The sequence below is a fragment of the Ornithodoros turicata genome, chromosome 4 (genome assembly GCF_037126465.1).
Source record: "Ornithodoros turicata isolate Travis chromosome 4, ASM3712646v1, whole genome shotgun sequence".
Classification (NCBI taxonomy): domain Eukaryota; kingdom Metazoa; phylum Arthropoda; class Arachnida; order Ixodida; family Argasidae; genus Ornithodoros; species Ornithodoros turicata.
Window position 1 is genome coordinate 18,545,774 of NC_088204.1, and position 25,078 is coordinate 18,570,851.

The following is a 25,078-nucleotide window of genomic DNA, read 5'->3' on the forward strand; positions in this document are numbered from 1 at the left end:
GCTTATTTTGAACACAATGACTTTCAAAGAGCTTTCCAATGCCAGAAGGAATTTTGTACAACCAACACCAGAGGTAGCACTGTCTGCATTTCAGGATCAAGATTTGTATAATGCATGCAGAATTCATATAACTTCAGAACGTGTGGACCACTGAAGGATTCTTCTGAGTATGGGAATATGTGCGACTAATTCAGCTCTACACTGATTTCTACTACAGTAAAACCTCGTTAAAACGTACCCGCATAAGCCAGTGCTCCGCTTTAAAGGTACTCGAGCCGAGTCCCTCACGGGGGTGCCATTAAACATAATACAGTCAATAACCGCTTAAGACGTAGTGTTTTTTTTGCGTACGTTGTCGTTTGCGCGTTTTCACGTTGTCCTGTTGTATGCGCCACAATTTTGCACACAGTTTGTCGCGCACAGTGCTTTCGCATGCAACAATCGCTCCATGCAGGTCGGCCTTTACAGGTTAGAGAGACTGAGTCATGGTGTCAAGCACGTGGCACAGCCAATCATTCCTCCTTTCAAAGTGCGAGGTCACAGGAGAAGTGCGAGGTCGAGAGAGGTCATGCTGGAACTGCAAGGCCTTCATAAACTAAGAAGGGGGGAAGCAAAGGAAAAGTGCACAGCGCCGGTGTGTCAGCAAGCAAAAACAGCGCGCAAGCGAAAATAACAGATTTCTGCCCTCAACATGAAATAAAGGGTTAGGACTGTGCAGAATCCGTAAATTGCCTCTCGAATAGTGTTTCTCATCGATCGGCCGACAGGTAGGGGGGAGCGTATGTGCGATTTTCAGTAATGCCGTAGTACCGCTTTGTATGTACTTCTTTCGTGTCACCGCTAGGTAAGCTTTAACAGTGTTCTACTGTACATTAAATGCTTCCTCCTCCGGTCCAAGACAGAGACCTACATGTTAGCAACTACTATGTACTAACAAAGTTCTACTGACCTCCTCTATTTTGTAGTCGTCAGGCTCTTTGTTCGCAAAATCAACGGGTACGACGACGAGATAGTACTGTTTGATTGGTCCGAACTCTTCCGATGCTTGAGGAAGGATGACAATGATCTCATTACCACTGTTCGTCGGCCACAGGGCATCCGGCTTCACGATCGGTTTTGGAGCTGAAAGTGTGACAGCGTGGACTGAGTACAGAACCATCGACTTTGCCTGTTCTCCACATTACCTGCCATAGCTGTAGTCACCATGATCTTGGCAGGCGGCTTGAAAGAGTTGTCTCGAGGGATAGCCGTGATGTTCACACGATAGCTGGTGAACGGCATCAAATTTTCAATCGTGTAATTGGTGGTGCCAGCTTCAAGGAGGATATTCTTGGGTGGAATAGGGAGCTGCTGGAGAGATCCTTGACTGTCATAAAACTCCTTGTGGGCACTGTAGGATATCTGCGGGGGAAGCACAGCGCCATTAGCTTTTGCGAAGGCAGAAGCGAGAAAAGCCGCACACGCTACAGACTGAGAGAGCTGCCGAGAGACCCACATTAAATTTGACGTAGTCGAGCCTGGATGGTGGTCTCCACTGGAGGGTCATTCCGTGCGTCGTAACTCCGTACGCCCTGAACTGTGTTGGAACATCTGCAGACATATTTGTGCCATTTTATTCAATGAAGCAGATGACATATCAGCAACACGAGTGGAAAGTTGTAAGGACAAAAATTTCGCGCCGTGGAATGATAAAATTTAGGGGGAGGTATCTCTGCTGAAGAGGTCTACGAGGTCTCGGGCATAGAAATTACTTTGGTGAGCTTTAATTTAATCTAATTCATTAATTTTATTTTAGTAATTAATTACATTAACTAATAATAAAATTAATAATCATACATTATATGTTAACAGTATGAATTAGAAATAATGAAGTTAATAATTAACAAATAAAAGTAATTTGACCCCACACCAAACCATAACGACAAAATGTTAAATGAAACTTTTCACATGTCGGCCACATAAATGATCGGAAAAACGTCAATTCTACGTCGAATATCTGTTACTTTGACAACAATACAAAAGGAATGGGATTAATCTGTTGCGTCGTTCATGATTTATGTGTGAAGGAAAGTGCAGTTTGTGCTTTCCCTCTTCTCAACTCCTCAAGAGGTCCACAATGCATAGCAGCCTCCCATTAGTCTTCGCAAACAATTTCCTGTGATGAATCGACATCCTATCCACACTGCTGTGTCATGCCTCTTAAGAAGCAGAATAAAAGGAAAGCGTAAACTACAGTTTCCTTCGTGCATAAATCACAAACGACGAGTCCCTTTCCCTTCTTTCAACGTAACGGCATCATTAACTCTGTGAGAAGAAATTTGTGCACTTTGGTGCCCCTTCTAATAATCAGAGATGGAGATGAGGAAGTTACTCGACAAAAGGAACTCTTTACCAGTTAAGTTACTGAGCAAAAAATGTAACTAATTACTAACAAAGTTACAGGTAATGAAAATGAACTTGAAGTTCCTAAGGTACTTTGGAAAAGTAACAAGGTTACTTTCAAGTTACTTGTTGCACCCTAATTACACTAATATACAATGCTTGTTACACACTAACATACACCTTTTAGTTCTTAACCGTTCTATAATTGAGATCTTGATCTCACAATGGGTGGTGCAAGATAGTTTTGATATACGAAAACTATACCAATATTTCATATGACAAGATAAGCGTGCCTTTACGTAATTCTTTAGGGAGGGATTTTGATCCCGTAATAATGTTCTTCAACGGCGCACAAAGGAGAGATTGAAAGTTTAGGTTGCATGATTTGTCCATTTCGTAGAACTGCACAAAGTTTTAATCTTGCTACACAGTGCCCTCTGTCATTATAAATACACTAATCGTTCCTATGATGAACGCCACCTGAGTCTCCTAACGTACGGTCAAAATAGAATTTGTAGCATTCGCTGCGCAACAACAAGGGAGCAGAGTCAGACACGCTGTGCATGTACGACCAGCGTGCATTTGCTGTCACCTCATTAGAGAAGGAGGACGCGGCTTACGATGTTTGTAGACCATACCATCGAATAAAAGGAACTTGGAACTTACTCCCAATTACTTTGAAAAAGTTACCCCAAAAGGTACGAGTTCCTCAAGAAGTTACTGAAGTTCAAAAGCAACCCAAAAGAGTAGCTTAGTTACAGTAACAAGTTACCCCTAACACTGCTAATACAGACAGAAACAGAAAGGCCCTAACCTGTTGGAGTTACTTTAACAGTGATGAGCTCGGAGAGCTTCCCAAGCGACTCGCGGGTGAAGGCAGCCACCTGGATGGCGTACACTGTGTGGCTTTCCAGTCCAGTTATCTCGGCGGACCATGTAAGTGGCACCTTCTTCACCTCCCACTGATCCAAGTCTTCCACAGCTGCTTGGGCATAAAGCACCTACAGAGCAAAGAAGCGCCCCAAGTATCAGTCAAGGACACGCAAGCGATATCTCATTCCTCGAGAAGCGCACAAAAAATAAAAACCTGTTATACCTGGTATCCAAGGATGTCCCTAAAGTAGGGTACCTCGTCCCACCAAACCTCGACAGACTGGTCGGACGTAGCGACCGCCTGGACGTTCGTGGGTGCGGAAGGAATGTCGCCCGGAGTACTCACGGTCAAATTTTCACTCCAAGGCCCACAGCCCTTAGATGTACATGCCCGAACACGCATAATGTAATCTGTTTTCTCGTCCAATGAGCTGCAAATGTCAACATAAGACAGCAAGTCGCCAGAAAGCACTTTTCCGAAAATATGTCGTTGCATACCTGAACACAATGCGTGTGTGCGACGTGTTACGGTCCTCAGCACCGAAGTCTGATGCTCTACGACGGAATTGCACACTGTAGTGGGTGATGTGCCCATTTTGGTGGAGAGGCGGTGGGGCTTCCCACGTAAAAGCTGCCGTGGTGGGGCTTTGCAGTCGAAACGATATGTTTTGAGGGGGTAGAGTTGGCTCTACAGTAAGGAATAATAAAGAATGAGTCAGCCGTTACAGGAATAGGGTTATGGAGTCACTGTTAATGCTCATGGTGCAGGCACAAAACTTGAATAGAGTGAAGCCTCACTTCAACGAGCTTCGAGGGAGCATTAAATAAACCTGAAGCAAGTACGGAGCAGACTGCTGTCATTAATAAATGTAAGAGTGAGGTGTTTAAATGATATTTAAAGATATTTGTTTGTTTGATATTTGATATATGTTCACAATGTACTCAGATTTCAGGTAGTACTTGGTATTTTGGGTAGAATGCGGTTATATCCCTGGTGTACTTTCACACTAATATGACAGAAGTTGCGATCTCGTTTTACAATGCCCACAGGACGCTTTCGTTAAAAGAGGGGCAGTGTCATGTAAGACTCATATTTTGTGGAGCAATAACTACAAGTGTTCACAGCAGCATGCACATAACAAAACAGTGATGAAAGAAAGAGAACTTCTGCGCCACTCCACCGCACAGGACTGCTTTCTGGCGGCGGCTATGGCTACGGCCCAAATTTAACATGCTAGCCAACAGAAGTGGTTATAGTTCTGGATGGAAAAGAGCCAGCTGGCCATTGTAGTTCAAAGACAACATGATGGCGCCCAGCATGAACCAGGAGGCGCGCAGCGAGGAAGTAAGAGAGATTACTAGAACTGGAATTTCTGTGACAATGAGGTTTGTCAAACTGGAAATTACTTGCGTTGGATACGCTAGCATTTTGGCAGGGACAAAGTTTTTAAAGTGACATTAGTTCAAGCAGTGTTTTGCTGTATTTGTAAAAAATAAACACACGTATAGCACTTACCTCCTTCAGGAGTACTCACAAAGGTGATGGCCTCCTGACCCCAACCAAGAAGGTTTCTTCCAGCTAGCCGGAACTCATAACGAGCACCTCGAGCTATTTCGGGACAGCAAATGCATATATTAGTTACTATACTTATGACAAAGACTGCCAACGAAGACTGTCCCTCACCTAGATTATCAATAGTGGTGTGCTGCTCCATGGGACTGATTTCTTGCTCTTTCAGTGTGCCCCCGTCCATCCTACCGTACCGCAAGCGGTACCGCAGCAGCTCACCGTAAGTGTGATTGGGACGAGACCAGTGCAATTCCACGCGCAAGTGGTTTTCTTCAGTGTGGATGCGAGCTGTTAATTCTGGTCTTGTGGGTACTACGGGTAACAGAAGTTCAACATGCCATCAGTGTCATCTGCACGCACAACACCAGCATCTACTTGGCTTTTTTTAAATGCCCGTGTTTCACTGTGTTTCATGCAATGCAAAGGAGCCTGTACGACCAAGCTGTAAGCATGCACAGAGGCACTCGTGATAGGAACATCATCTCATACCTCAGTTACAATTGCAGCTACGACACGAAAAGAAGTATGTACCCTCATTTGCTCTGCATAAACAGCAATTAGTTAAATTATGGCTACAAGTAACTTAGCTACTTTCTGAATTGGCAAAAACAAGAGTTACAACTTTTATTCCAAATTCTACGCTACTGAAAGTGAACATCCTTAAGTTGCATCTGAGCAGGTGCTTGTGCATGAGGTTTGTGTCAGTCAGCTGTCCCAGATTATTGCAAAAATGTCCCTACCCACTCTGTACAGCTCAACTCAAGCTGCCAGGAAAACAGCTTTCTTGGTGCCCTGCCCCATTACAAGTGATGGGGAAGGGCACCAAGGGGGGATGAAACATGAAATACCACCAACTTGCCATGAACCATGAACTCGCCAAAAGTTTTGTTATCACAGGAAGATTATCTAAAGTAAATACTACTGCGGCCCTGAGGACAAAAAAGTAATAATAAATACTATTCTTCACTAGCTTTCCTTCCTCCTTACAAGTTCTTTGGTCACCAATGCAGCATCATCAAGGCTCTTGAAAACAAAACAGTCATAGTTATGTCACACGGTTATTTCTGAATAATGATTAAGGTAACGGGTTTTCCCCCAAGATTCTGCGGAATCCGCAATTCATCGCGGAATCCTTCGTTTGGCATGGAATTTTGCTCGAAATTTCGTGGTGTTTTGCATTAAATTTCACGGAAATCCGATTGGGTCGAAGGATGCGATTGGCGTGATGTCGACGGTTACCACGACGTGCAGCATCTCGGCTGAAGTATTGCAGTATTGCCGCAGCAGAAAACCAGGAGCCTTAACTCCCATTCCTTTTCAAATACCAGTTTCTTCGGAACCGCAGCTAGCAGGTCAGTAGTTAAAAACTGAAAGGCACCCTCTGAGGATGCTTATTACTGGACACATTTCCGGTAATTACTGTATTTTCCAGTGTATAACACACACTGATGTGTAATGAAACTCAGCGGAATTTGAAAATGTCCAATATATAACGTGCATCGATGCACAACACACACCACGAAGGTGAAAATACGTCGCCGTTAGTGTACACAGTAATCAAAGCATCTGCGTAGATTATCGGTGCTTTTTATTACATCTATCACAGATGACATCTTGCACCTACACACAGACATCTTGCGATGTTTTATTTCGATTTATTTATTTAATTCCGCGTTAGCACCGTGAAGCAACTGAGGCTATGAGCCACGTACAGACAAGGACAGATGGAGAGAGGACAGCAGGAAGGAGTGGAGGACAGGGGGGTTAGTATGCGTCCTGGGCCCACTTCAAGGGGGAACTGTGCTGATAATGCTATGTTTAGTAGAGGCAATCTGATAGGGTGGGGTTTCATACTGGCCTTCTGTCTCGTCACAACACACTGTCTAACGTTCTGTCTCCTATTCGTTTTTAACAACGGCAATCTTCTCAAATAGGTCTAGAATCATTGACACTACGACAGCATCCCATGCCCTCTTGGGCCCATTTCACTACCATTGTGCACAGTACTTCATTCTTCATGTACTCATGCTCGTCGTCTATCATCCGATTTTCCAATTTTTCCGAACATGACACTCGAACGAATGAGCTTAACTCCAGTGTTAAGCGACCACATCAAGGCATGAAGCTAGTCGTTGCAAGGCATCTACTTAGTAAGTGCTGTTTCGGGAAAAGCTCCAAAGTATAATGCGCCCAGGTAGATAATGCACACTACCTCTTCTGGACACTTTTTAGAATCTATAATGAGACATATGTAAAATATAATGTAATATACACCAGAAAATACTGCAGTTAATCGTAACTACTTAAGAACGGCCCATTTGAGCTCTGCCCTAGGCTTGCTCCTACCGGCTGCGATAGCTATAGCCGCATCACTCTATATTGCGAAAAGTAATGCACTGACACCGAAAGAATAAAAGTCCTATAGGTGACACACGGTGGCATTACGGTACATTTTTTCTGGCAGAGTAACTCTGTTTGGCTTGACAGACTACATTTCATGACGGTCTTAGGCTGAATACGGGTATTCCGTAATTTCACGCGTATAAGCCGCACCGCAGATAAGCCGCAGGACCCATTTTTATGAACGTTTTGAAAATTTTCGGGCAGATAAGTCGCACTCGCAGATAAGCCGCGGGCAATATGACACAACTGATTTGTGCAACAAAGGCGACCACAGAGAAGGCTAGAAACTCCCAGGTCGGCATGGTGTACAACAAAGGAGGTCAGTTCTAGAGTTCTACAATGATCGGATTGCGCCCCTGTTGTGTGTTTTTTCTGGATCGACGGGTCAGTGGCCTTCCAGATGACATGATTCACTGTCACCACTTTCGTTAAAGCTGCTTGGGGGAAGGCACTGGGACGGTCAGTCTACCCGAATGTGGACGCGCCCCTGTTTACGCATTCTTCGTGCATTGACAGGGCGTGCAGTTCTAGATGCACTGCGGGCCCTTTCGTTAAAACCGGCGTATGGGGAAAATACCAAGGAAAAATAGTCATCAGATCAGCCGCAGAGCGCCCAAGAGAAAAAGAAAAAAATCACGCGTGAGCCGCGGCTAATACGCGTGAAATTACGGTAAGTTACTTCCCAAGAGTGAGGAACGGTCTTGCACAGCGCACCCCACTTTTCCAAGCGCTCCGCTTCGCAGTGACGAGAAAAACGCTACTCACCTCCTCCGTGAGTGCGGGCCAGCTTCGGACGACTCCTGGACCCGTCACCCTTCCGCGTCACCGCAGCTACTTGCACCGAATATTCTGTGTCAGGTTGAAGTCCCGTCACGTTGTATTCTTCCGCAGCTTCATCGGCAACATCATAGCGCTGCGGCTCGTTGATAAGGTCACCGTGCTTGTTCATTTCTTGGATGTGTATCTGGTACCCGCGGATGAGTCCGTGCCGATCACGATTCACGGGTGCTTTCCATGACACTGACATTGCTGTACTGTTTATAGCTGCTACTTTCACCATCCTTGGCTCTCCAGGAACTGAAGAAATGCGAGTCAACGAGTGTTAGTATCGTGGGATCTCAAAAGTTTCAGCACAGGGACAGTTATTTTTTGGTGCGAGAAATTATGCTTAAAATTTTTGAAGTCTTAAAGCAGAGTAAATCAGACCGATATAGCGAGTTGACATGCAGCAAATATTACGCAAAACAGTGGAACCAAAATCTGGAGCATTTTAGTTATAGTGCCACTTTTATCTCATAATAAAGGCGCTAGTTTCTGTGTTACGTACTAGAATCTCAGGGAAGATGTTTTATATGCAATATGATTCTAGTTACAGAATCAGACTTGAGGATATGTGACAATAACGTATCTTCAGAATGCAAGAGCCTTGCGCCACAAAACACAAAACGACGAGGTGAAACGACTGACGCCCATACTGCATCACGTTTTATGTTTTGTAGTTCCACAATCAGTGAGTGAAGCTGGCTCTGAGATACGCATGTCAGTTCCTCGTAGTATTTATTGAGAAGCACCTTAACAAGATTCCATTTATATGCTCCACTTTATGTATACAGAGAGGTGCTGCTCACAAGGTTATTTTTCTTTGTTTCAGCATTTCTACCGCATTATTAAGCACAAGAGGAAAAGCAGGAAAAGAAGCAGAAGAACTACTTGCGATACCTACACATTTTGTTCCTGAAGGAATGTAGTTTATCACAAACAGCATGAGGTGAGTTTAGAAAATGTTAGCCACATGACATGAAGAATGTTAGATGAGGGGCAAATGTACAAGAGAGAACACCCACAGATCAGCAGATACAGAGTTGTATGTATATATACAGCCAGAAGAACAAGCACATTTAGAGAATGCTCATCTTCGTACAGAGACATGCCACTCAAGATAGAGGTACACATGAAAGATATCCATAAAGTAGAAGTAAAGAAACATGCAATTTTCATAAAACAGCTATTTGTTACCAGCACACAGTGAAAGAGCTTTTTTTTTTTTGTCTCGTTACACATCGAGAAGCACTACAAACCCCCACCATGTCAATGCAACCAGCACTGCTGACCAAGAATGTGACGCAAAACATGTTCTCCACAGAGTCCCAAATGTGTCTGCCCATTACAAAATTGGCACAAACAGCGTTTCTCCGAAGGTCTGTAACAGCCTCGCACAAAAAACTGGGCGGTGTGTCAAAAGCACTCACACAGACAGGGCTAGAGAGAAGAAAGCACTCGGAAAATGGTGGCAAAGGCAGAAGAAACAGTTGAACTGTGCTCTGAGAGCACAAAACGTGTGTGTGCAGGCCATGGGGCTGCACAGTGTGTGACATTGTGCAAAATGACAAAATAGAAGAAGACAGTGGGGAAGGCAGTCTTGTAGATCCACCCGAAAAAGGGCGAATGCAAAACAACCGGGAAGAAAACCGCAAAGTGGCAGCAGCCCAAAAAGACTGGAAGCACTCAAAAGAGGGAAAAAATGAAAAACTGCTTTCAAGGAGACAGTTCTTGGTCAAGTCCATGTGCACTGCTCGAGGCTGTAAGGTAACCACGCTTGAAGGACAACATACTTACAATGGGGTCTCATGATTGTATCAAGAAACAGGATTTTTCTATTAGCCTCAAGCATTGCAGTTTTGCAGTAGCACAAAATAGGCAAAGAAATGACAGTGTATGCTCTTGATAATGCATTACATGTTGTCACACCATTGGACGATGTACGTCACTTGCTTTGTTCCATTATCATGGTTGCATTCAGCCTCGAGCTTTGCACACACACAGTTACCCTAATGTTGCCAGCTGCTGCATGTTCCCCATGGGGAAGGTGCATTTGCATGCTGGTGCAGAACAAGCATTAGCCATGCCACACGCAGAGACAGACAGAGCCGCTACTTCTTCAAGGCCAAATGGGGCGAGGAAAGGGTGAGAGAAAGACAAAGGGAAAGGCTGAGGGAAGGAACTGGAGAGATAAAGATGTGCACACAACACTTGTTCTGGTCAATGCAGACACAGCTTCATGCGTTTCGCTTGGCACGATGAAATGACATTGATGAAATGACATTTTCGATCGGAGGCCTTGCCAGCCCATCCAGCCTCTCCATGTAACAAAGCCAAAAAGTTGGTGCAAAAGGGGTCATTTGTAACGGTAGACACTGGAAAAGGTCAAAGCAAGAAAAGGAAGAAGAAAAGATAGCACACAGATATTACGGCCCAGATTTTAGCCGATAGCCGCCTCTAATCACCTTAAACTTAGACGCGACAATGGTTATTTGTCCCAGTTTTGGGTGCAATGAGGAAATTTCAATAAAGCAAACGTGTACAAATTATTATTATTATTATATGTACCTTATTTTGCACACGCGTCTCGCATTCTGCGCATATTAAGCACCATTACGCTAATCCGAAGGTGGAAAACAACGAACATGTCATCAAACCCCCATGAACCGAGAAGCTAAGAGAGCTAGCTAATCTCCCATTTTCTTGCTTCCAAAGTGAGGTACGTATCTGGCATAATCATAACAGAATCATGAACCATAGTTCAAATAACCTCCTCTGTTTACTGCTGTCTCTCCAGAAAAGTGTTGTGATACACAAGGTGAAGGAGGTGACAGGGGAGGAGGAGGAGGACCGCCATACATACCATCCTCGTCCGTGCGGACGACAATCACTGGGGACGAGGGCCCATCTCCGACGGCGGTACCCGCAAGCACCCACACCCGGTACTCGGTCCAGCGGTCCAGGCCTCCGAGGATGAGGGAGTGGTCGTCTGGGCCCACCTTCGTCTCCAGTGCGGGTACTGTGGCGTCTGCCCTCGCATATCGCACTTTATAATAGGTGATGACACCATTCTGCTGTTTCCCGGGAGGGGGATTCCAGGAGATCATCAGGGAGCGGGAGTCTAGGGAGTTACCGCGCACGTCCTGCGGGGGTGCGCCGGGCACTGCGAAGGGAGGGATTTGCGTGTGGTGTGCGTGGCAAGGAGGAGCAGGGGGGGGAAATGTGGGAGTGCTCCCAGCAGGAGTGACTCGGGTGTGATTGAGGACATCGGGGGGGAGACGAAACCAGGAAAGGAATGTCCCCCTCGCGGAGCACGACGTACGGTCGCTGTATTAAATTTCGATGGTAGATGACGAGAAGTGTGCTAATTTATAGTGTGTCACTTGTCGTATGTAGAGAAAGCACCAGGGCATACTGTAAAAGTAAGCAACACAAAAAAAGATTCCAGAAAGACAGAAATAAAATGTGACAACTTGTAGCGGCGATAAAATCGTCGATTAAAACGCAGCTTGTTTTTTTTTTCTTCCATGGAATGTCGTATCTCTACTTGTCGGAATGTTCTTCCGACAAGGGCTGGCATCTTTTCGCTGCTAATTTTATTCCTGAGTGGTTAGAAACTGGGAGGAGCAAACCGCAGATACTGCTGTAGGTACTGCAGGCAATTCTGCCCTGTTGTTTAGGGTACCCAAACTGTGCATAATATTCACGAGTGTTCTAGTGTGCATGGAAGAGTTTTCACGGCACCCTTTGGGAACATTCTTTTCCTGGCTTCGTGGTAAGCATGCTATAAAAATCAGACAACCAACTGTTTCAATTTATAATCAAAACAACTCAGTTAAAAGGAAAGTGTAAGCATCAAATGATTGCCAAACAATTAATGAAAGCTATGAGCCCCGGCATGATGCCTAAGCTATAATTCGGAAGTGTATAAGAATAAGTGCCTATGAAGGCATGCATCTCGTAAGGTAACCCACCCATAAAATAACTATTACAGAACGTAAAAGCAACTTCTGAAGATAGCCTCTTTCGACCAGCACACTGCGTAGCTCTCACTATTTAATCTACTAGTGAGACTAGTCGAGTTATTCTTGTCTCTGCAGAAAAGCCAAGTCTCCGTAGCAGCAACCAGTAAAGTTAGCAACTCTACAAAAAAAAAAGGTGAAAAGAGGAGGAGCTAAGGACAAGCTCAGGAGTCCTAATGATACTAGAGGGAACGGAAGGAACAGTAGCACAGGTAGAGCTCTGTGAACTGCTGAGGGTGTGTTCGAGTGGCTCTGGTGGGGATACGAAAGGATGTTGGTGACCCATTCTACACACATTACACCTGGTGGGTGTTCTTGCACATTACAAGGAAGGCACACATGCTGTCTTTCGTTCCTTCATCTTTGCACAGCTATGGCAACCCAGGTACTCTGAAGGTGACTCTTGTCATGCCTTATGCCCTAGTCAGGCGGCACAACTTAAGGCCTTAAACGTGACGGCCGTAGGGCAGATGGCAATGGCTAAGGCAAGCTACGATCATGAAGTTGCTTGCTGGATTTTGCTGCAATGGCAACACACGTCACTTCCTTACGCTTTTAGGTCAAGTCTGTGATCTTCTCCTGTACTTGCTGCTTTGTTTTCTAAACTCCGATGCTTGCAATACACTGCTGGTAAACGGGGCCATTGATGGCACATTTGGTGTCTGCGGTACATCATACGTATTTCCTTCTCAAATACTTACCAAAGCTCTAGCCTCAGCTGCTGTCAATGAAGCCTTTCTTTCCCACGTGTTAAAATTTGGAGCTAATCGCTAAACACTGCGGAGTGAAGTTCGGTTTTGCCAGCGAGAGAAGCGTGTGTGGGCGGTCCCATTTGCAGTAGAGCGCCCCGTTTCTCTTTGTGTTCGAGAGTAGGCAGTTTGAAGGCTATGGAGTTTTCTAAACTCTGTTCCCTTTGTACTGCACCTCAGTTTCTCACCAAAAACCTTATCGCCGCCATCTGGCATGATCTCAATCTCAGTGTTTGTTTATGGCATTTTTGGGCCTTAACTGTGCCTGCCTGACATGGGTATTACGCCGAGCAACCATTGCTACACAAAGGTTTGGGACTAGTACATGTTATGGTGCAACCCAAATGGTGCCAGGAGAAAGCCTGGTATGTTCTGTCATGCCTCGGTGAAGTCACAAGGCAGCTGGCAACTTGCTTGCTATACTTGACACATATTCCAAAGCACACCTAGAGGGCGCAGGTGAGTTCCGCTTCATGATGTGTTGCAGCTGAGCCACTGCTGGTGCAGAGCTACAGGTTCTTCATCCCCTTGCAGAAGGATGCCGACTATGGCAGATGACAGTCTTCTCCTTCTAGATGTAACTGAGTGTTGCAAGGTTGTGCTTCTGTGCACAAGGTGAGGCCATGCAGTTTTGATAACTGCTCGCCACACCCAACATAATAAATAAGTCAGCGAGATGCACATCCATAAACCCTGTCCCCAATGGTCATGCTTCATGGCTGGTTCCCACTCAATTTTAGAACAAAATACTCTCAAAAGAGGAATCTCTCAAAGGCCTTTTGAGGATCTGCCGCCATTTTGGTCAGGATGTAAAACATGGCTTATGGCCAGGGATTCAGTACTTCACAAAAATCCTTATAAGGTACAGCTATCACATGACAGAATACACAGGGACTGTGCAATAGTGATGCATAAAAAAAATGCGATGGAGGATTCCTGAGTGTTAAAGATCATTGCATTAGGAAGGCTGATGACAACAGAGGGTGCCGTTCATTTCTCACGCCACTGCAATGTATGGTAACCACTGTGGTTTCGAAACTAATAGTTATGACCCCAGATTATGTGGAATTCACGCAATAGCCATACCTAATTACGCAAGAAAAGGACATGATATCAGGGCTTTTCAAAAAACACGGAGAATTCCGAGGCTTCCTCCGACCTCGAAAACAGCATTTCCCAGTTCCAGGGTAATCAAAGGTTCTAATGCTTTCAGGACCAGTGGGAACCATGTGCCTAACTTTCACCCATCCATCATGTGTTCTGCTGACCCCTGCACAATGTATTTCTGGGCACATAAGTCTATGGAACAGCTGTGACACAACATTAGTAGATGTGTACAAGGGGTGGGGGGAAGTAGTCGAAGCTTTTTGGCTGTACGCAAAACATGTGTAAACTTGTAGACTTGTAAACACATTAGTAGATGTGGTAGTGTAAAAGTAGTTAGTTTTGCAGTAATAATAATTAGTGATTTTGCTAGACAGGATGCTTCAGGAATATTTTGCGGGACGTTAATTTTGTGATGCATGTTCTTTGTGGTTGCACCATGGAACCCATGTGGGTCAGAATGCTAAAAGCCTGACATTTCGCCAGGAGATGGGGAGCTGTCAGTGCTTCTGTGACACTCAAGTGGAATCAAACCCTTGCTTGGTGAGCTCGATATTGAAGATCAAGCATACAAGAAGATACATTGTTGTGGCGAGAACAAAGGTGGAAGGATGAAATGGTGTCAAAAGGAAGAATGACACCAAAGTGTGCTAAATGTGAAAATGTGCTACAATAAACTGCGCCCAGTGGGTCAGCTGAAACTCACTGAAACTCATTGTTTATCACCTTAATATGTGATAAACTTGACAGATGAAATCCTCCCCAAGAAACAAAAATGGTATACAACGAGAATTGGACGAGACAGGCCACAAATATGGACGCCACAAACACGTAAGCCATGAACGCCCCCAATGATATGAGGTTCATTAAAAAATACAGCAGATGACCCCTGATGAAATGATACCACAGTGGTAAGTTGTGAGGCCTTAATAAAATCACCTGAGGACATGCTGATGAAGTTGCAACTGTTGCATTAGTTTGTTACAAAGTACATAGTCTGCTCTCTATTGGACAGAATCTGTCAAACAATTCCTTGCACCATCTCCGCAAAGAATACCCAGGCAACGTAGAGTTTCCATGCACATTAGGGGCACCATTCACCCTTTCTTAACTTCTTCAAAATATTACAACATATCAGTAGAACCAGTGATACAACTGTTACAGTCAATCTGTAAGAAGAGACACACCCTTGGGCCTGCTTCACTTTCATGTCACATGCAATGTGCATCCATAATGGCCTCACCTATGAGCGACTGCTGCAAGAAAAGACACTAAAGCAAGAGCTTTGGCACATTTCTTATGCTTATGTTGCAAAACAGCAGCAGCTTTGCAGCACAGCTTCTCGTTTGATCCCTGCTGTGAATCATATCACATGAACCGTAATGGTAATGTGAAAGTAGTTACCTTTGTGCTTTTGTAACATGGTTCGAGTTTTCTTGTTCTCACAGGAACCTGTGGGCCAACTTTTTTGCAAATGCGTATGGTGCGACATGCTTGCATGCACATTTGCTCCAACTGATTTATCTGATATGGGTTGTGTCTGTGTTCAAAATAAGTTTCAACTTTTTATTTATGGAGATGTATACTGTGTTCTCCCACCCTGTATGTGATCAATTTTAAAAATAAAAAGGAAGTGTAGAATTGAATACAGTGTACTGAACTGTGGAGTACTAAGTCAGACATCTACATTCCGTTTGATAGGACTATAGGACAATGTTTCGTCCAGGGTGGCACTTAAAAGGAGGGTTACTCTCTGCCTTATTTATAAGGATATAATGAAAGCTTTTCAGGTACGTATTAGTCTCAGTACAGTGGAGACCACTTATAACGTAACCACCCACAATACAGGACCACATATAACGTGGCTTTTTATGACTCCCAATTTCCTTCCCATAGAACATACTGTATATGCATACTGCTTAAAATGCAGTCTCATGAAACGACATACTGGTTATAGTGCGGTTGCTGACATGCCCTGCAAAGTGGCCCAAGCAGCGAGTGTGTTTGTCAATTCGCCTCTCCAACTACCTGTAGAGGCACTCGCATCGTCCTCAAGATGACGGAGAAAAGAATGATTGCCGATGAATAAATTGCCCTGCTTCATGCCTTCCTCCACGAGACACCTTCAAAAATTGTACAAATAACATAACTCACGCGTGGTTTCCTACTGTGTTCGTTGTTCTTTTGTTCACGCCGCTCCTGTGATAGTATCTTTTTCCTCTTCCCCTTCTTATATTATATTCTTCTCCGCAGTAGTTTTGCACTGCGGAATTGAGCAGTGCTGTTGCTGTTTGAGTTCTGTAAGCCGGGAAACTCCATCGCACACGAAGGGAAGTTGCGGCAGTTTTGGGTCAGTGCGAAATATACCTGTCGTCTGCTGTTACTATCATTCACTCAGTGCTTTTGCTGGGGTCCGGTAGGAGGCTAGCAGCCACCTGAGAGGCGAATCGGTTTCAAAGCATAAATCACGAACAGCACTAACATTTTTGTCACCAACTCGTGACCTCTTTCGTATTTGGTTGTCACTGCAGCGGGTCAATGCTCGCACCCTCGCACAAACTGTACATAGGATTGGTCACGTTTTGTAACCATGTGATCGATGATGTTGCCTCCAGCTGCCACATTTTTGATTTCCACTTTGTTGGGAGTGCTTTTCTTTTTTTTTTTTTCATGCATGACCACATTGCCTTGGAGTCATCTGAATGCCCTCCGTACCCACAAAGCAAAAGAAGTGGCAAGCCCTATCTATGAAGACGAAGGAGACCATCGTGAAAGACACTGAGAATGGAATAGTGTGCTCTAGTGCCTCAGCATTGTTGACAGTGCTGTGGTGCAGACTGCTACCAGGAGGCAACGGCACACGAAAGTAACTGAGTTTTTGTACGCTAACTGACAGTGCTACAAATGCCTCTCTAGCATCACATATTAATGTTATTTCGTCCGATACAGAATATGACGTTCTTGAAAGGTGGGCTGTCTATCAGGAATGCACATTGGCTAAAAAAAAAGAAAAAAGTGCTTCGGTTATAATGCGGCACCACTTCTAGTGCGGATTTTTGGTGATCCCGTGACATACGTTGTAAGCGGTCCCCACTGTACTTGTATATGGGTATTGCACAAATGTGACAGTATGCCAAGCTAAATTCTGCGAAAAAAAAAAAAAAAAAAGAGGTTATATTACTTTCCCATACCATATTTCTGGCAGCATGATGATAAGATAAGTTCTCTGCAAGGAAGTGTATGTACAGTGCTGGACAAAAGTTTACAGAACACCCTCCGGCACATTCCTTCCTTTGAGCGACATGCTAGCAGTGAATGGCACTGTACGGATTTGCATACAGGTGACTGGGTTACCTAGGCACATGTCTGTAAGTCCATAGTCCGTACGGTACCACTCGCTGCTAGCGTGCCACTCTGAGGAAGGAATGCCTCGGAACATGTTCCGTAAACTTTTGTCCAACACTGTACTACAAGACATACTAACGCCTTTTTTTTCTTTCTTTTTGCTCGAAATCTGCAATGTGTGTGCCTAGGTACTTACAGTCGCCAACCGATTTTTCGGACATATAGGAGCCACAAAATTAGTCAGAATTATTGGGCAGTCTGAATTTTCAGTGATTTGCATAAATCTACTTTATTGTAAAAACCTTCACACAGAATATTCAAAGTGACATAAAAAGGTATCTATGCATGTCTGCTTCGCTGCACCAACGCGCAACAACGTATCGCGGAGAATTTCGATTAGTGCATCATCAGTTTAGTCACCACAGCTAGGGCTGCCCCAGTGGAAAGGGGTGCATCAACGACGATGCGAACGCTGCTGAAGTGTCAAACGGTGATATCACGTTGGTGATGACCATTGGTGAATTTACATCTTTGCCTCTGCTAGACACGTCTAACGTAGTAACATCATCGACATTCCCACTTGCAGTTGAGGTCGGCATTTCTGTATTCCCGATACACAGATATACTGCTAGTCAAAGACACATATTGCAATGCGTCTGAAGTGGAGCATCCGATTTGGGGCGCGCGCATGTAAGCACATATGCTTCTTGCACGCGCTGCACGTCTACGCATGTGTGTCATGGGGGGTTGTGTCAGGAATGGCGGACGGCCATCGTGTAGTAAATGCAGTACGAAATATCGGGCGCGGGAGTACATTTTTCTGCCGTATTTCTGCTGCTCGAAAGACTGTAAATCCCAAAAACCATGCAGATTTGAAGCGAGATTAGCGCGAATAATCAAGTAGGTCATCCGAGGGACGGTCTGAATTACTGGACATGGAGATACATGGGCAAGTTTTGTCCGAAAACTTGGAAAGTCCAAATTATCGGTCGGCGACTGTACTTGCATATATTTGTGTAAAGAAAGAAGCCAGTCATTAAGCTAAAAAGCACATTTTGTCTGCAAGCATATCTTACGCATACGAGACTGATGTAATTTTTGTTGCGCACAGTCATCCCATAGGCTGAGCCCCTTAGTTTGCACCAATGCGAAAGCATAATTATGATAAATAAGTCAGGTGATAAGAACACTGTTACAATGAACCAATGCTTATCAAAATAAAATAAAAAAATTAATCAGAGTGCATTCTGTGCCAGGAGTTTTTGTCAGTTGGATCCAGAAGCAGAATACGTCCCTGAGTGGAACTCTCAAAGCTGTCTCAGCCGAAGGTTGATACCAACCTTGTCATGTTACATATTTACGATCAATCAATCAATAAATAAATATATTTACAGGACAGACATAGTTAGTGTGGACACATGCAATGTGTTTGGAGAGAACATAGCACATTTAGAATGAGCATACGTCACCATTATACAGTGAACTCCCCTTAAGGTGAACTCGGATAAGCTGAATTTTCGGATGAGCTGAACAAATTCCAAGCCTTAGGTTGGTTTCCCATAGACCTAATGCAAAAAAAATCCGGTTAACATGAACTACCGCGGCCGGCCACTTCGGTTATCGTGAACTCTCCCGTAGTGCAATCAGAGCCGCCATTGACGTGTAGCGCCTCCTGTTCGCGGGCTCTCCAACCATGAAGAGTACCTCCTACGCAAATCAAGCAAATTAAAAGGATTTATTTGAAATGCAGCACGGCAGAGTTATAACAGATATACAATTGGTCGACTACTCTGGAAGACTATAGCGGTACCTGCTGTCACATATGCAAATGACGTATTGACCCTGACCCAAAGTTTCTGGAAATCTGCCGAGAGACACCAACTGGAGCTGGGAAGATGGTGTCTCGGAGGGAATGGGATTACAGCAAACTCTGCAGTAATTGGAGAAATGGGCTGGTCCACGTATGCCCACAGAGAGGCCAGGTCCAAGCTCCAGTACCTTGGAAGGCTGGCTTTCCTGCCGAAACAAAACTATGCCTCAAGACTGTACAGATATATTCGATACAAGAAAGTGAAAACTAATTGGATAAAGAAAATCACTCAAAATTCAGCAAAGACACAGCACGGCACCTAGCCAAGACAGTTAGGGACTGGGACAAAACAATCAAAACGGAAGTTGCCAAGACAGACCTAGATATATGGAGGCAAAACATGGGGCAACGTCCAAGCCTTCGCATGTATATGTCATTTAAAGAAAAACCGTGCACCGTCCAACATTATAGAGGTGATGAAGGCAGCGCCCTGCTGTTCCAAGCAAGAACAGGGTCCCTCTTGACCCAGAAGAGGAGGCAAGACCTTTTCGACGAACCGGACACCAGATGCACAGTTTGTGGAGCCCATTTGGAAGATGTTGAGCACGTCGTCGTATCGTGTCCAGGATTACCCGGTGGCGCAAGAAGTTGCGACCTATCCCAGGCTCTCGGTTTTACCGTGCAAAGAAAGACAGCCGGGCGGAATAAAGACAAGGCAGAAAGAGAAACAGGCCCACAAACCGCGACTACTGACGTGAACCACAGCGCAGAGCATGAAGATTTTGAAAAAGCGGAAGTGGAAGCCACCAAGCGCCGCCTGGTGACATGGAGGAGACGCAAACCATGAAGAAGCAACGAACATTTTAAACTAGACTTTTCTTTCTGTTATCTCGTGTGTATTTTATGAGTGTATTTTTAGTGTATTTTATTTAGTCCCAGAGGCTATGGCGAACCTTCTACCAGAAGTCGAGCATAGCCCACCCTGACTCAAAAGGGATAGGACATGGCTACTACTACTACTACTACTACTACTATCATCTCTTTTACATCCGGGCACGTGAACCAATCACCGCTCAGCATCCGGAACTGTTTCCACATCCATGTGACTGTGAGGCCATTAATCAGATATCACCTGTCGCCAGTCTCAACACGCTACAGCGCGATGTCGAAGCAGCCCTGCCAATCCCTTCACCTTGAAACAAAGGTGAAGATACTGACTGACGTGGAGAGTGGCAAGTTTTCGAAGACTGAAATCGCCAAGAAGTACGGCATTGCGAAGAGCACCGTCACCGGTATCGTCAAGCACAGCGCACGGATTCTCGAATCTTACAACAGCGGCGAATTCGGGCCGAAACGAAAGAAGATGAGGACGGCCGCACACAAGGACTTGGAAGACGTTCTCGTCGCTTGGGTGCATCAAGCACGCGGTGCTGGTCTTCCTGTGAATGGTGTTGTGCTTCGTGCGAAAGCCCAGGAGACAGCCTTACGCCTCAATGTCCAGTTCACGTGCAGTGATGGCTGGTTAGACCGTTTCCGGAAACGGCATGGCCTGGTGTTTCGGTCGGTTGTCGGGGAAGCTGCAGCCGTCGACGAAGCCGTATGTGATGACTGGCGCTTGACAAAAATGAGATGCTTATTACAAGAGTACAACCCGGAGGACGTCTATAACGTTGACGAGACTGCCCTGTATTACCAACTTCTTCTAAATCGGACGCTCGCGTTTGCGGGAGACCCGTGCACTGGCGGGAAGCACAGCAAACTCAGGGTTACTGTGCTAGTCGGCGCGAACATGACTGGGACGCACAAACTCAAACTTCTCGTCATTGGCAAGGCCAAGTCACCAAGGTGCTTCAAAGGTGTAAGGACATTGCCTGTTGACTACGAAGCGAACTCGAAGTCTTGGATGACGCAGGTGCTATTTGAGAAATGGCTGCGCGGAATGGACCGTCGTTTCGTTAGAGAGGGTCGAAAAGTTCTGTTTTTGGTCGACAACTGCCCGGGACATGGCATCGTTAGTGGACTTACGGCCATTCGGGTGGAGTTTCTCCCGCCAAACACCACGGCCAAGCTGCAGCCAATGGATCAGGGAGTGATCAGCAGTCTCAAAAGGCATTACAGGCGGTCCCTTCTCCAAAGAATGCTTCTGTGCATGGAGAATGGTAAAGATTACCAAGTGACCCTCTTAAGTGCAATCCACCTTCTGTCCAATGCCTGGGAACAAGTTAGTAAAGAAACCATAGCCAACTCGTTCCGGCATGCAGGATTCATCCAGGACTGCTGCTCAGCTGCAGAGGAAGGCAGTGAAGAGTTGCAGGAGGACACAGACTTGATGTCTACACTGAGAAGTATTGGTGTGCCGGTGGACATTGCTGTATACTCCAGTGTTGATAATGATGTCGCCACATGTAGGGAGGACACCATGGATGCGCTGATTGGAGAGGTGCTCTGTACTGAAGCACAGACGTGTGATGACGAAGTGGAAAATGGGTGTGAAGACGACGAAGTTCCACCAGTCACCTCTAATACTGCAGATGATGCTTTGAGCATATTGGTGCAATACTTCCAGCAACACAATGACGTAAACAACGAGATTTGGCCGAGGCAGACCAACAATTAGGGACGACACAGACAAGTAAGCCTCAAAAGCCCAGAAATTAACGAAATGCAAACAACTCAGAGAAAAGAGGTGCTGACGCCAGGAATCGAACCTGGGTCTTCTGATTTCCGGTCAGATATGCTAACCGCTACACCACACCAGCACGCCGTTTCCCTTTGAGCGCCTCTCAAGTACGGGGGGGACGGACAACCAACCACGCTATTCCCATTCTCTCTTACATCTTTCTCACTCACTCTCTCATTCAGACACGAGGCAGGGCGATTGTAAACGACGTAAGCAACGAGATTTGGCCGAGGCAGACCAACAATTAGGGACGACACAGACAAGTAAGCCTCAAACGGCCAGAAATTAACGAAATGCAAACAACTCAGAGAAAAGAGGTGCTGACGCCAGGAATCGAACCTGGGTCTTCTGATTTCCGGTCAGATATGCTAACCGCTACACCACACCAGCACGCCGTTTCCCTTTGAGCGCCTCTCAAGTACGGGGGGGACGGACAACCAACCACGCTATTCCCATTCTCTCTTACATCTTTCTCACTCACTCTCTCATTCAGACACGAGGCAGGGCGATTGTAAACGACGTAACCAACGAGATTTGGCCGAGGCAGACCAACAATTAGGGACGACACAGACAAGTAAGCCTCAAACGCCCAGAAATTAACGGATTAACCAATTAATTGTTGGTCTGCCTCGGCCAAATCTCGTTGTTTACGTCGTTTACAATCGCCCTGCCTCGTGTCTGAATGAGAGAGTGAGTGAGAAAGATGTAAGAGAGAATGGGAATAGCGTGGTTGGTTGTCCGTCCCCCCCGTACTTGAGAGGCGCTCAAAGGGAAACGGCGTGCTGGTGTGGTGTAGCGGTTAGCATATCTGACCGGAAATCAGAAGACCCAGGTTCGATTCCTGGCGTCAGCACCTCTTTTCTCTGAGTTGTTTGCATTTTGTTGTTTGCATAACACAATGACACTGAACTATTTCTTGCAAACATTGGACAGATGAGCTCATTTGTGGCGAAGCAACGCTTGTCCCAGCAGCGTCAGTCAAAGGTGACAGAATGGTTCAGCTGCCCCTCAAGTGCAAACCCATAAGCATAATAAATGTTGTGTTCATGCCAGTTTTATCCCGTGTACCAGATATGAATGATCTAGTTTCATTGCCGATGACAATTTGGGTACTTCTGTTAAGACGAACTTCTGATAAGACGAACAAATTTTTGTCGCCCCCTCGTGTTCGTCTTAAAGGGAGTATAAAGGGAATATATTGTGGTAAGCGTGAATTTGTAAATTATGTCTTGATCGTTTTTTTCTTTGGAGTTTGTATAAGTGTTGCATGTCTTGTCCAGATGCCCTGATTGTAAGGGGGCCGAGACGTTTCTCAAGCTTCCAGCTTTTTGTCTCGGCTCCCCCATCGTTCTGATGGTAAATGATAAATAAATAAATAAATAAAAATAAATAAAATATATATATATCATATGCCAAGCAGTTGTCTAAAAGTGTCAGTCACTCGTTACAGAGAAGAGAATTATACAGTAATGTCATCACAACAACTGATTTTGTGGTTAATGGCTACACAAGTTTCTACAAGTAGGACTAAAGCATACACACAGCATCTTCTACTTTTCTGCAATTACCTAAATGAGTTACTAGCCCCATGTGATACATACTCTGAAATCATTCTTTGGCACGGGGCAAAATACGCAATGTCCTGTAACGCAGACCATTGTGAAACACAGTTTGTAGGAATGCTGCGTCAAAGTATCTCATTAGAAGAATAGGTAGCCTAACAAACCATTTAGGTAAGACAAATTAAACAACTTTGAAGTCCTTAGCAATCTTACAAGGTCTCACACTGTTAACAAGGAATGGCACAGGGAATCCAAACTGTCACAAGGTATTGCAAAGCCCAAACGGATACACTTTGCACAAAACTCCATTGAAACTCAACAAATGCAAAGAAATGCTGGCTGTGAAAGCAAGTCAAGCATGATATCAATAACAACTTTTCGGCTGACTGAACGACCCTCTGCGACCGCAATGGAAGTTTACTTGCACCACGCTTAAAGGGACACTAAAGTGAAAAAATTTCTCCTTGTGGAATGACACCGCAATTTACACTTTCCCTCTTCTGTCCTTCCCAAGAAGGGTAGCAATGCGGAGCAGCCTATCGTTGGCAAGGCCCCCCGACTGATTCCCCGCAAATGCGCAGAATCTAAGATGTATCGCAGAATCTCGGGATTTATATCGAATTCAGGGAACTACGTATATCCTGACTGAGGAGCACAGCTTTGGTGCTGGAGATGGACGTACTTGCGGCTCGTAACTCCCTTTCCCACATCACCAAACTGAGAGGTTAAAAAATGTGTACCACACATCTCATGTTGGCAACACTGGTTTAGCTCACATCCATCCTGCCTTTACTACAGTAAACTTCCGTTAATGTGACCCTGATCGAATTCCGAAGGTCAAATTAAAGAATAGGCAGAAAGAAAAAAAACGAGGTCAATGTCACTTTCGTGCGATCGTCTGCCGTCGCTCGTGCTTGAACCACGCATCTGAAAACATGCCACGTAAAAAATGAGGAAGGAGACGCTTCCTCCTCACCAGAACTGCTACAAAATAGATTGAATTTTAGTGCATCGTACACTATCGCCACTGTGTATGTAAGGGACAGCGTGACGGTTAAGGCCCCGGTTTTTCCGTAATTCCACGAAACCTTGCGCAATCCGGAATGAATCGCGGAATCCTTCGTTTGGCACAGAATTTCGTGGAATCCATTATTTTGCTCGAAAATTTTGCGGAAATCAGATTGGGTCGAAGTATGCGATTGGCATGATGTGGACGGTTACTATGACGTGCAGCGTCTCAGGAGAAGTACTGCACGCTCATGCAAAAGAGCGTCAGATAAAAGCGCGTGCTGCGCATGCTCACAACTGCTCCAAGGCACACGTGACCCTTCGACATGCCGTATTTACTTGCATATTTTGCGCCATCGCATAGTTTGCACACCCCTGGTTTAGCACTAAAAATGACAAGAACACAAAAATTAGTGTAGTTTTCGCACCTGCGTTTTCGCATGCGGATATAGAGCCTATATGACCGACATACTAAAATTTCAAAATTTTGTGTCGTCGAATAGCGTAACAAACGTCCAGACGCAATTTGCGCACCCCCAACTTTTCAGACTTTTTTGGGAAGAAAAAGTGAACAAACGGTGAGTGTAAATACGGTAATTGGGTTTTGGAACAGAATGAGGGTGCTTGCTCGTAATTTAGTGTCTATGGCGATCAAGTATTTGTTTATCTCGTTATAAGATCTTTTAGCTGGTATAAAATGATTGTTGGCGGCAGACGGCAGTCGCCATCAGAGGAGAACAAAAGCTATCAT

The 25,078-nt window shown here is 45.1% G+C and overlaps 1 protein-coding gene and 3 non-coding genes across 5 annotated transcripts in view; 1 reads left to right on the forward strand and 3 right to left on the reverse strand.

The window, feature by feature from the left end:
- Positions 1-25,078, reverse strand: part of LOC135391239 (tyrosine-protein phosphatase Lar-like) — a 56,335-nt gene that overhangs the window by 13,227 nt on the left and 18,030 nt on the right. Inside the window, exons 10-19 of one of the 2 annotated variants that reach the window (XM_064621409.1) lie at positions 10,911-11,210; positions 7,994-8,305; positions 4,940-5,137; positions 4,772-4,864; positions 3,754-3,943; positions 3,479-3,686; positions 3,197-3,383; positions 1,496-1,590; positions 1,185-1,401; positions 950-1,122 (exon numbers count right to left, since the gene is read on the reverse strand). In XM_064621409.1, the coding sequence (XP_064477479.1) occupies positions 950-1,122; positions 1,185-1,401; positions 1,496-1,590; positions 3,197-3,383; positions 3,479-3,686; positions 3,754-3,943; positions 4,772-4,864; positions 4,940-5,137; positions 7,994-8,305; positions 10,911-11,210 (1,973 nt within the window). The remainder of the gene's footprint in view (positions 1-949; positions 1,123-1,184; positions 1,402-1,495; positions 1,591-3,196; positions 3,384-3,478; positions 3,687-3,753; positions 3,944-4,771; positions 4,865-4,939; positions 5,138-7,993; positions 8,306-10,910; positions 11,211-25,078) is intronic. The other variant, XM_064621410.1, reaches the window with a different exon arrangement.
- Positions 21,765-21,836, reverse strand: Trnas-gga (transfer RNA serine (anticodon GGA)). The gene has a single exon. It is a non-coding gene; the product is annotated as a tRNA-Ser (tRNA).
- Positions 22,076-22,147, reverse strand: Trnas-gga (transfer RNA serine (anticodon GGA)). The gene has a single exon. It is a non-coding gene; the product is annotated as a tRNA-Ser (tRNA).
- On the forward strand, positions 22,539-22,610 carry Trnas-gga (transfer RNA serine (anticodon GGA)). The gene has a single exon. It is a non-coding gene; the product is annotated as a tRNA-Ser (tRNA).